The 13,250-nt window shown below is 41.0% G+C and overlaps 1 protein-coding gene across 3 annotated transcripts in view; it reads right to left on the bottom strand.

The window, feature by feature from the left end:
- Nucleotides 1-13,250, bottom strand: part of sntg2 (syntrophin, gamma 2) — an 80,403-nt gene that overhangs the window by 4,456 nt on the left and 62,697 nt on the right. For all 3 annotated transcript variants that reach the window (XM_079852553.1, XM_079852554.1, XM_079852555.1), the window contains one exon: nucleotides 656-748. In XM_079852553.1, coding sequence (XP_079708679.1) covers nucleotides 656-748 — 93 coding nt within the window. The remainder of the gene's footprint in view (nucleotides 1-655; nucleotides 749-13,250) is intronic.

Genomic DNA, 13,250 nt, shown 5'->3' on the forward strand with positions numbered 1-13,250 from the left:
ATCAACCTAGGGTCCTTTGCACCATGACCTCGACCCCCAACCCCCCCTCCCCCAGATGGAGCTGCTGATTTTCCCTCCAAAATGATGTCACTTCATGTATGATAATGATGTCATTGTGGAACTGGATTTTGCTATTTAAAGGGATTTTACAGACTAAAAGGATGATTTTTTTAAGACACTGGAAAAACATTTTGGATAGAAACAAATGAAATTAAATACAAATTCTGTATATATATATATATATATATATATATATATATATATATATAGATAGATAGATAGATAGATAGATATAAATAAAAATTTACAAAATTTTTATTAAAATTTTAAATTAAATAAAATACATATATAAGTAAATAAATAAAAAATTAAAAATACATATTGATATAAATAAAAAAAATATTTTTTAAATAAATAAGTAAAAAATAATAAAATTTAAAAATATATAAAACGGGAAGATTTCTTGCTAAAGTGCCAGGAATGACCCGAGTGTGTTTTGCTAATAAGAGTAAAGCAGCTTATAGGAAGGAGCAGCAGAATAATTACCTGAAACACTGAGCGCAAGATTAAAGCAGTTTATTCTGAGTTCACTCCTGTCAGGATTCAGCTCAGAAACACAATAAGCAGCGAACACAGCAAGCTTTGATTTCCTCACCTTTGAGATGTTCTCGGAGCAGGAGAAGCCCGACTCGAAGTCGACTGTGAAGCTCAGGATCTTCCCTTGACTGCTGCACATGTAGCTCTTCCACTGCAGAGGAACAAGAGGAATACTTACACACAAGCTCAAACACTGTAAAACAACACACACAACATTCATATTTAAATCGCTTCTCTAAAAAACATTCTCAACGGTCCTGATCTCACATGCTTTATATTCCCAGGAATAGCACAGGTACGGCTCAGTTGCCATGGAAACGGCTGCCCAACACTATGCGCTTTTAATACAAAGAAGAAACTAAGATAGAAGAACTTGTCTAATAATCAATTTTCTAAAGGGAAAAAGTCAATACCCAGCCCAGTAATTCTGCAATGCTGTGCTATGGTGAGAGTAAGAGGATTTACGCATGCACCTGAACTCCACTGACACCGAATCTGTTAGTTAATGGACTGACCGAGAGGAAGTGAAGATCTGAAGGGCTCGTGTAAATGTGTCGGAGAACCAGAGAGTCTCAGTGATTTGTTTACTATAATTTAATTCCTGGAAGTTTGTGTTTCTAGTCAATGTGATTATAGAGACGCATCGCATCAGTATTCCCAACACAATGACCCTCAAAATCACATTATAGAGGTCCGAGCCGAAGCACAGCGCCTGAAGATCATTGGGTTGAACATTTCAGCAGCTAGAAAGAATTCAACGGCTTTAAAAAATAAATATATATATATATAGTAGAATTAAAAATAAATCAAATAAACTATATATCAATTATTTAAAATGTTATATTATTAAATACTTAAATATTTAAATGAATAAAAATTATTGTAATAAAAAATATTATAAATTATAGTAAAATTTATATAAATAAAATATGTAAATTATTAAAAATGTAAGCAAAAAAATAATAATAAAAAATCCCCAGAATTCAGAAGACACTTTGTAAAAAGCATCTATCAAATACATAAATGTAAATGTAAAATTAATGATCACTAAATTGAGTAAATGTTAATGTTGTGTTAAATGTTTAAACTCAAAACACATCACAAATTATAAAATTATAAGGTGGATCAAAGAATATTTCAGACATAATTTTTATTCCAAATGAAATTACATCAAGCAGTGTGTAAGTACAATCACATAACTGATTATGATTACAGAACACATTTGTCCTAAAACTGATTGATAAGCATAATTAAATGAACAAAAAACAATTACTAAATGATCCACATCGCAAATTAAAATGCAAAGCCGAGTAAAAACCACAGCCGAGTCTCAGAACCGCAGCCGTCTGTTCCGCCTGATCTGCATTTACAAATCAAACCCTCAAATAAAGAAACATTTGTAGCTAAATATGCATGAAATGTAACCGTAATATTCACAGTATTACAGTGAGTGGCTCTTGAAATCAATTAGGCAGGAGGAGGAGAGCGAGTCTTCCTGGACGCCCGGCAGTGACATTTTGATTCTCTAACATCATCAAGCAATCTGTCGAGCCAGAGAAGAAGCCATTAAAGTTCGTCAACACAGCTCTGACTAATATGGAAGGAGTATGGGAATTATCGTGCCGAGATTTCTCTCGGGTCCTTATTATTTTTTGTGCATTAAACTCTACCCTACAGCTCACAGAATTATGAGATCTAATTGAGCCCAACACACCGACCTCCGAATATGAACCTGATAACCACAAGATGCACTTCTTAAAGCAGTGGTTGATTATGATTTGACTTTTCTAACTTTAGTTAGTGTGTAATGTTGCTGTTTGAGCTTAATAAACAACATCTGCAAAGTTACGACGCTCAAAGTTCAAAGCAAAGGGAGATATTTGCTTTTAAAGAAATCGTTTTTTAAGGACTACAACAAACGGCTGGTAGAGACTACACCACATTCCTCCAGGGTTAGTGACATCACTAACCCTAAAATTTACATAAACCTGGAACACGATTTATAGATTATCATGACAGAATATGCTAATCAATGACTAGAAGATAACTCCACATCAGCTTCATAAATTCACCAACTAACCATTCAGAAATGTCCTGTTGCTTCTACATGTTGTCACTTCTTCTTGAGTCCCTCCATCATTGTCTGACACCGGTTTGAACATAAAAGGCTAAAAGTTTTTTCAATGTTCAGTGCATGTGTGTGTGAGGTAAAAGGACACAAGCTGTTGAAGCTCTGCCCACTGTGCCGGGAGCAGCAGCTCATTTGCATTTACAGGGACAGACACAAAAATGGTGTGTTTTTGCTCACCCTCAAAAAGTGACAATTTTAACATGCTATATAAAAATAACTGTGGGGTATTTTGAGCTAAAACTTCACATACACACTCTGGAGACATCAGAGACTTATTTTACATCTTGTGAAAGGCACATTATACCACCCCTTTAAACTTTCCAAACTGAAAGACGTCCAAACTCCCTGTTACCTTTGGCCTCAAACTCTTGATTCATCACGAGACACATCTGCTGGAACTGAGAGGCCGTTTACTCACGGCACAGATGTGCGGTCGCGTTTTAAGAGGCGTATGAAATTCAGCTGCCAGAGAAAGCAAACGCTAGCGAAGCGGATTAACAGTGCTTACTGTCGCCTCACGTAAGTGTCTGCTGTCACATGTAAAGCACAGAATACACACCGCTAATTGGAGAGCTTCTCTAGAGGGATCTGAAAAACACACAGTGAGGTTTGTCGAGGATTTCCTTGTCAAGTCGAGTGAAGAGACACAACAGCACGATACAAATGCAGCAAACTTCTCCTGCCAGACACACATGTGCTGTTGTTGTGTTTGTTGATCTACGGAACTGCAACAGATGCATCTCCAAAAACATCTGGACAGACATTAAATAACACATTAATATTTGGGTGATTCATGTATAAGTTAAGATGCATCTCATGAAAATCTAAGCATACTCTATGAAGATATGTAAACCCAAACTCTTCTATCTATGCAAGCTCAAGACAATGCATCGCTGCTTTTTGAAATGCACACAAGAACATTGCTGTAAGTTGTACTTCCAACATATATTAGCTTAAACTGTCTTCTATAATCAGTTTTCTATTTCAGGTGAACTACTAACATGCAGTTTGAAGATAATCTTGCAGAGCAACGTAATTAAAGGGTCTATATGTATAATTCAGAAGGCCTTGTTACTAGCGCCACCGGTGGCCGTTCAGTGAACTGCAGCAGCACTTATTGCTCGTGCTCATGTAACGTACAAGAGACTGAGGGCCCTATCTTGCACCCAGCGCAATTGACTTTTTGCAATTCGCATGTATCATTCCTATTTTGCCCCCGACGCACAGCGGACTTTTCCCTCCACAGACGCACGTCGGTAAATTAGGGAATGAACTTGCGCTCCCGGGGGCGGTTCAGCGAAAAGAGGAGGCGTGTTCCGGCGCAAACGTTCCCTGGTGCTATTTTGCAGTTTCAGAAAACAATTCCGCCACAGACCAGGAGAAACCTAGTCTAAAGTCAGTGGCGCGTTATTCAGATGCTATTTTAAGGGCGCATGCTTGGCCATAATGTAGTGTGTGCACAACACACACACACTTTGCTTCTCTCATCTACACAGACGCAGCAGTTCACATTTTTGCAAACCATACATAAATACAAGGAAAAATATTCCACACGAGGGAAATCATTGTTGTGTCCATGAAGATGTGAAAAAATAGGCATAAATGTAGCTTACACATTTACCCAAATTATTATACGCAAATTATTATTCTCTGTCTTTTATGGCCCTGACGAGAACGTCGGTCTCCTCAGCTGTGAACCGCTCCTGGCGTGCGTCTGGCAAATCCGCCGTTATAATAGCAATCCGCCATGGAACAAGCGCGCCTGCTCTTAAAGGGAATGTGAGATGATGCTCTGATTGGTTTATTTCACGTTACGCCCAAACCACACCTATGAGTAATGAAGCTACTTCAGACCAACCCATTTTAGATTTGCGTCCCGAATCCGCCCACAAAGTTACTTGCGTTTCGCGTTTGATACAGATCGTTAAAATAGGGCCCTGAACGTGATTCAAAGCCCCGATAAACTCACGGCGAAATTCTTTTTGGTTCTTTGTTTAGAAGTAAGAAGAAGTTGGAAATACCTTTGCAGTAATTTAACGAACATCCAGACGCCGTCCACAATGCTGAGAGCGACGGTTAGATGAATATATAAATCTGTGCAACTATATAAACAACTAATGACAGCGGTGAGAAAACAGCAGTTCAGAAAGCATCTGATCATAGAGATGTGTGGATGTTTGAACCAGCTCTGAGATTCACTGGCATCATGTCGACAGTTTGATTATAAACTATATTTGAGACTATAGACTATATAGATCTGACTGTATGAGACTATAGTTTTAGAATGAATCCCTTTTCTTTGCCAGACACATTGACATTACAGTACAGAATAACTATTTCGCCGTTATCCTGAACATTGTATAATATGTACATTTAATGTGTCCTAAAACGTCACATCCTTTTGATTTCTTCACATAAAAATAAGTCTATAGACTTACATAGGAAGTCGGGGAAGGTCTAATTTTTTAAGTTTTGTTACAAGCTGATAACACATTGGCAATAAAAAAGGGATTAATACATGAAATTTCTTACATATAGCCCCTTTAAAGTCAACATGTATACAGTATATGTAGCTGCCCGAATAACAACCAGTGTTATTTTAATTAGTATCATGACATACTATTATGGTTTTTTATTAATTTTACATTTCCTGTTTTCATTTTACTGTACAACAGGATTACATGCTTGTAATGCATTGGCCATTTGTGCATGCGTAACTGCATTAAATATGTTTCTGGTCTAAAACAATGAGGAGCCATTGAACTTCAATGCAAGATCACAGGAGAACATGCTGCACTGCACCAGAACAACACTGTTCTTCACACGAAACCTTTCTTAAAACTACTCAAAAAAAGCTACTTCTGCTTGTAAATGAAAACATGTTAAGCCTTTGTTGTGTTTGTTGATCTTAATGAATTGCACCAGATGCATGTCTACAACATCTGGACAAACAAAGGCGCATCGGTTTTTAAGCGCTTCTGGTTTTGGTTATACTGCATCATGAAAATGCAAACATTCTATAAGTGCATTCATGCAGTTCATGCATTGCTGTGTTTTGGACAAATGCAACAATGCATGCATTACAGACTGTACTTAACAACACAATGCACATTCTCCGTCACCCATAGTGGAATCCCGAAGGACATCGTCTCATATCAGCAGATATTTGTTCATTCATGATGTGAAAAAGTGCTTGACACACTAGAGGTCCAGCATTCAGCCCATCTCATCCCAGAAAAAGCACGTCCGGATAATCTGCAATCATGCTCACAAATGCATAATGAACTTATTGCTTTCTCAAGTGGCTTTGAAAGGCTGATGTGCCCCAAAGCTCATGGAGCGTTAATGCATCTCTTTAAAACACCCATCCGTCTCTCAGTGCTGGGAATCACATCATCCTAAATGAGAACTGGACAATCAAGGCCTAACTGATGAAGGGCAATGACATGAGCAGGGTGATGAACACAAACCGCTGGGTCTGCAACTATTGGTCATGAATGATTAAAGTCACTTTCACCTTACAGTAATTAGTCGTGTTTGTTTAGAAAAGAAATACTAGTGTCAGGGATCTCAACATTCACTGCACAAATGTTCTCTTTAGGCACACTAAAAAATGCAGGAGGGGAGGGGGGAGGGGGGGGGGTTTATTGGGTCAAATATGGATAAACCCAACCATTGGGTTAAATTTTGTCCTTTCGATTGGGTTTGTTTAATTTTTAACCCAAAATAACCGGTTTCTCTTTATTTTGATGGTCCCTTTAACACATTCTTTTGACTATAAGTAATGTTGCACCTTCATAACTCTCATTAGAGTGTAGTAGAATGGTTAGGGTTAGAATAAGTTGACGTAGTTGCAAAGTTTCTCATAGTCAGAATGTCTGTTGGAGGACCATCATAAATGAAGAGTTTGCAGATATTAAGCTGTCAGTCTATTAATACTCTAATGAGAGTTAGTTAACATGTAGTTGCAAAGTTACTTCACAATTCACAATGTTCAAAATGCACCATCAAAATAAAGTGTTAACAAATAACTCAAGCATTTTATAGTATAATATAAAATAATTTTTGTGAGCAATTCTCAGTATTAATACCTGATTAATACCTCAGTAATCATAACTATGCATGCATATTACTAGAATATTGGCTTTTTATTAGTACTTATAAAGCACATATTAATGCCTTATTCTGCATTACCATATTCAACATTCGTTAATCCTAAACTTAACAACTACAACAACAACAACAACTACCTTACTAACTATTAATAGGCAGTAAATTAGAAGTTTGAGGCAAAAGTCATAGTTAATAATGAAAACTGAATAACTTTTGTATGAAAACTATGAAAATCTGGAATCTGAGGGTGCAAAAAAAATCTAGACATTGAGAAAATCGCCTTTAAAGTTGTCCATTTATGTTCTTGATTGTGCTGCATTCACTCACAAAAATACATGTTTTATATATTTACGGTAGGAAATTTACAAAATATCTTCATGGAACATGATCTTTACTTAATATCCTAATCATTTTTGGCATAAAAGAAAAATCGATATGATTGATCCATACAATGCATTGTTGGCTTTTGCCACAAATAAACCTGTGCGACTTGTGACTGGTTTTGTGAATTGGTTCTGTATATATTATGTATATTTATGCACATATTAGTGCTGTCAATTGATTATCATCCTGGCTACAACAGTTTTGACGGTCTGAATTACGAGAAAGTAGGAAAATCTCCTTTAATATGCTCTGAAAGCATAACCATATCCCAAATGGATATTTTCAGTGGATTCGGTTAAGATTTTGCCTTAGGAGCAACTATCCATTCATTTAAACAAGATTGCAACTTACTAAACCCAAAGAAGTCGTGATCCTGATCTCCCGCTGACTTCCCCACATGAATGCGCCATATAAAATGATTATAAAATCTTTCATGCTGCCTCATAAAACTGTCACGCTGTTGTGCAACAGTGCGTCCTGCGCTCTGGAAGAGCTGGACCAGAGCATTCTGGAAGAGCTTTGGGGCTTTGAGCTGGACCAGAGCGTTCTGGAAGAGCTTCGGGGCTTTGAGCTGGACTAGAGCGTTCTGGAAGAGCTTCGGGGCTTTGAGCTGGACCAGAGCGTTCTGGATGAGCTTCGGGGCTTTGAGCTGGACCAGAGCGTTCTGGAAGAGCTTCAGGGCTTTGAGCTGGACCAGAGCGTTCTGGATGAGCTTCAGGGCTTTGAGCTGGACCAGAGCGTTCTGGATGAGCTTCGGGGCTTTGAGCTGGACTAGAGCGTTCTGGAAGAGCTTCGGGGCTTTGAGCTGGACCAGAGCGTTCTGGAAGAGCTTCGGGGCTTTGAGCTGGACCAGAGCGTTCTGGATGAGCTTCGGGACTTTGAGCTGGACCAACGCGTTCTGGAAGAGCTTCGGGGCTTTGAGCTGGACCAGAGCGTTCTGGAAGAGCTTCGGGGCTTTGAGCTGGACCAGAGCGTTCTGGATGAGCTTCGGGGCTTTGAGCTGGACCAGAGCGTTCTGGATGAGCTTCTGGGCTTTGAGCTGGACCAAAACGTTCTGGAAGAGCTTCGGGGCTTTGAGCTGGACCAGAGCGTTCTGGAAGAGCTTCGGGGCTTTGAGCTGGACCAGAGCGTTCTGGAAGAGCTTTGGGGCTTTGAGCTGGACCAGAGCGTTCTGGAAGAGCTTCGGGGCTTTGAGCTGGACCAGAGCGTTCTGGATGAGCTTCGGGGCTTTGAGCTGGACCAGAGCGTTCTGGAAGAGCTTCAGGGCTTTGAGCTGGACCAGAGCGTTCTGGATGAGCTTCGGGGCTTTGAGCTGGACCAGAGCGTTCTGGATGAGCTTCGGGGCATTGAGCTGGACCAGAGCGTTCTGGAAGAGCTTCGGGGCTTTGAGCTGGACCAGAGCGTTCTGAATGAGCTTCGGGGCTTTGAGCTGGACCAACGCGTTCTGGAAGAGCTTCGGGGCTTTGAGCTGGATCAACGCATTCTGGAAGAGCTTCGGGGCTTTGTGCTGAACCAGAGCATTCTGGAAGAGCTTCGGGGCTTTGAGCTGAACAAGAGCGTTCTGGAAGAGCTTCGGGGCTTTGAGCTGGACCAACGCGTTCTGGAAGAGCTTCGGGGCTTTGAGCTGGACCAGAGCGTTCTGGATGAGCTTCAGGGCTTTGAGCTGGACCAGAGTGTTCTGGATGAGCTTCGGGGCTTTGAGCTGGACCAGAGCGTTCTGGATGAGCTTTGGGGCTTTGAGCTGGACCAGAGCGTCCTGGATGAGCTTCGGGGCTTTGAGCTGGACCAGAGCATTCTGGATGAGCTTCGGGGCTTTGAGCTGAACCAGAGCGTTCTGGATGAGCTTCGGGGCTTTGAGCTGGACCAACGCGTTCTGGATGAGCTTCGGGGCTTTGAGCTGGACCAGAGCATTCTGGATGAGCTTCGGGGCTTTGAGCTGGACCAAAGCGTTCTGGAAGAGCTTTGGGGCTTTGAGCTGGACCAGAGCGTTCTGGAAGAGCTTCGGGGTTTGAGCTGGACCAGAGCATACTGGATGAGCTTCGGAGCTTTGAGCTGGACCAGAGCGTTCTGGATGAGCTTCGGGGCTTTGAGCTGGACCAGAGCGTTCTGGATGAGCTTCTGGGCTTTGAGCTGGACCAGAGCGTTCTGGATGAGCTTCGGGGCTTTGAGCTGGACCAGAGCGTTCTGGAAGAGCTTCGGGGCTTTGAGCTGGACCAGAGCGTTCTGGATGAGCTTCGGGGCTTTGAGCTGGACCAGAGCGTTCTGGATGAGCTTCGGGGCTTTGAGCTGGACCAGAGCGTTCTGGATGAGCTTCGGGGCTTTGAGCTGGACCAGAGCGTTCTGGATGAGCTTCGGGGCTTTGAGCTGGACCAGAGCGTTCTGGAAGAGCTTCGGGGCTTTGAGCTGGACCAGAGCGTTCTGGATGAGCTTCGGGGCTTTGAGCTGGACCAACGCGTTCTGGAAGAGCTTCGGGGCTTTGAGCTGGACCAGAGCATTCTGGATGAGCTTCGGGACTTTGAGCTGGACCAGAGCATTCTGGAAGAGCTTCGGGGCTTTGAGCTGGACCAGAGCGTTCTGGATGAGCTTCGGGGCTTTGAGCTGGACCAGAGCGTTCTGGATGAGCTTCGGGGCTTTGAGCTGGACCAACACGTTCTGGAAGAGCTTCGGGGCTTTGAGCTGAACCAGAGCGTTCTGGAAGAGCTTCGGGGCTTTGAGCTGGACCAGAGCGTTCTGGAAGAGCTTTGGGGCTTTGAGCTGGACCAGAGCGTTCTGGATGAGCTTCGGGGATTTGAGCTGGACCAGAGCGTTCTGGATGAGCTTCGGGGCATTGAGCTGGACCAGAGCGTTCTGGAAGAGCTTCGGGGCTTTGAGCTGGACCAGAGCGTTCTGGATGAGCTTCGGGGCTTTGAGCTGGACCAACGCGTTCTGGAAGAGCTTCGGGGCTTTGAGCTGGACCAGAGCGTTCTGGATGAGCTTCGGGGCTTTGAGCTGGACCAGAGCGTTCTGGATGAGCTTCGGGGCTTTGAGCTGGACCAACGCGTTCTGGAAGAGCTTCTGGGCTTTGAGCTGGACCAGAGCGTTCTGGAAGAGCTTCGGGGCTTTGAGCTGGACCAACGCGTTCTGGAAGAGCTTCGGGGCTTTGAGCTGAACCAGAGCGTTCTGGAAGAGCTTCGGGGCTTTGAGCTGGACCAGAGTGTTCTGGAAGAGCTTCGGGGCTTTGAGCTGGACCAGAGCGTTCTGGAAGAGCTTTGGGGCTTTGAGCTGGACCAGAGTGTTCTGGATGAGCTTCGGGGCTTTGAGCTGGACCAGAGCGTTCTGGATGAGCTTCGGGGCATTGAGCTGGACCAGAGCGTTCTGGAAGAGCTTCGGGGCTTTGAGCTGGACCAGAGCGTTCTGGATGAGCTTCGGGGCTTTGAGCTTGACCAACGCGTTCTGGAAGAGCTTCGGGGCTTTGAGCTGAACCAGAGCATTCTGGATGAGCTTCGGGGCTTTGAGCTGGACCAGAGCGTTCTGGAAGAGCTTCGGGGCTTTGAGCTGAACCAGAGCGTTCTGGAAGAGCTTCGGGGCTTTGAGCTGGACCAGAGCGTTCTGGAAGAGCTTCGGGGCTTTGAGCTGAACCAGAGCGTTCTGGAAGAGCTTCGGGGCTTTGAGCTGGACCAGAGCGTTCTGGACGGACAGTGGCAGAGAACCAGCGCAGTGTTTCCAGTGCGTTACAGACTGAAGGTCTTCTGCAAAGCCACGCTGATGAATTTGGGAGCTTTGCATGTTGCCCTTTCTGTATCTCAGCATTGCAGTGATTGAAATCGTTTCTGACAGCTTCGTTCCTTTGTATTATTTATAAATGTCTGGTTAAGGGTACAGAATAATACAGCTCAGGCTCAGGGCTGCTTTCTGACCCTCTTCTTTCCAAACGGGGGAAAATGCACCAAGTGTTTTGCTTCAAAATCCTTAATTAGACATTTATTACAACCCTGAGATCAAATAAACGTTTTGATGGATTTAGTGGAAACATTTTCAAATGACCTTAATGAGTCAAATCACAGTATGTTGTTGTACTTATATTAGCAAAAAAAAAAAAAAAAAAAAAAAAAAAAACAGAACAAATTCATAAAAAATCTTATTTCACAATGACCTTTTAAATCAATTCAATGCTTATAAAAGGATTGAATTATGAATGAATCACACATAATTGTCTGTGTTTCATGAATAAGACCAATTCTGTGCAATTTGCCGAAATATAATCAACATGAAAAGTCAACAAATTAATCAATCAGTCAACAAATTAATCAATCAATCAACAAATTAAAAACTATTATTTTAATTTAGCTAGTTATGTGGTGGAAAGAATCATCATAAATCACACAATTATGCACCTACAGAACTTGAGACATGTATACACAATATATTTCCAGTGCAAATGATTTCTTGAGGCTCAAGCTGTAAAGCATGGTCTATGCAACGTCAAAGGTCATGGGTTCGATTGCAGGGAATGCATGAACCGAAAGTGTTCATACTGTTAAATGCAATGGATAAAAGCATCTTCAAATGCATACCTGTAAATGTCAATGATTAAAGTCATGACATTTTGCCACATGAAATCAGAGTTGATATCAATAGATATGCAAGATAGAAATCTGTGGCTTGTGTGCGCAAGAGACATGCTGTCATTCCCACAGACGTGTTTTTTTTTTTCAAACAATTTTAGATAAATATAAGAACTTAAAATTGTGAAAGTGCAAGTTAAACCATTTGCTATCATGTTAAATTGCTAGGTTGAAGAATGCCAACTTCCTGTTAGCACATACTCGTTTACAATTTAGAAGAATCAATCCTCCCAAAATAACTAAGTAAAGTAAGGCTGCACAATACTGTATATCGAAATAGATGCAATAAGGCTTTGTGTAATTTTCACATCATGAAGGCTTTGATTTAATTAGAGCGCACAACAAACTTCTTTAACCTTTTATTTATTTTTTATTTTTTTAATTAAAAATACAAAATTACTAAAAATGAAAATACAAAATATGAAAATCATAACTGAAATTTGAAATATTAATAAAAACTATATAGTATCTCAGTGATACATAAATATCACTGGTTGGGTGGTTTAATGTTTAGAAAAAGTTACAGAAATTAAGATAAATATTAGTAATTGTAATTTTCAGCAGTATTATAAAAGATAATGATGTTTATAAAATACTATTTTTTATTTTACAATAGTATTATTACAATATATTTGCAATATATATTACAATATATTTATTTTGATTATTTGTTAATAACAATAAACAATTGTTATTATGTTATAGCCATATTGAATTTGTCAAAAAAATAATTAACAACAAAAAAAAAAAGAAAAGAAAAAATATATATTTTACTCTGTTCACTTTATGGCGTGTGAACATCCAAATTTTGGGAATCATAAACATTTTTCAAGTTTTTCCCACATTGTTCAGCCCTAAAAGGACGTTTCACACTCAAATAAAAGTCTTCAGAGTAAAAAGTCATTTTTCAGCCTTCAACTAATTTTAATTTCTATGCAGATTCAATCCCCAACAAAAACACCCCAATCATTCTAGAATTCAATTCAATACACTGCATATTATAGAAAAACAAAATATCACAATGTCAGGTTTTTTCCAATATTGTGCAGCCAAAGGTCAAACTCATCACTTTACCCATCGCGAGCTGTGATCTTGGGGCGAATTTCATCTGAATTGACACTCTATGACGCTCACAAAGAAATACATCACAGACTCATGTTGGGCCTTTCAAGGACACGAAAATGCCATTGGAAATAATCGCCCTCGGAATTAAGATCAAACGGACATGTAGTAAATTTGGCTGTCAGAACTTGGCAGCATGTCACGATGGGCCATTTGAGCGTTTGCTATTAGGCCTTTATGTGGCCTTTACTCCCTCAATTAGCCTCAAATGAAACGTTAGCGTAGTGTTAGATGAGGATTTTGATGTCTTGCATGGAATATGATATGCAGTTTATCCAGAGAGCCACTAATCTGCTCCA

The sequence above is a fragment of the Squalius cephalus genome (genome assembly GCF_949319135.1).
Source record: "Squalius cephalus genome assembly, chromosome: 20".
Taxonomy (NCBI): Eukaryota; Metazoa; Chordata; class Actinopteri; order Cypriniformes; family Leuciscidae; genus Squalius; species Squalius cephalus.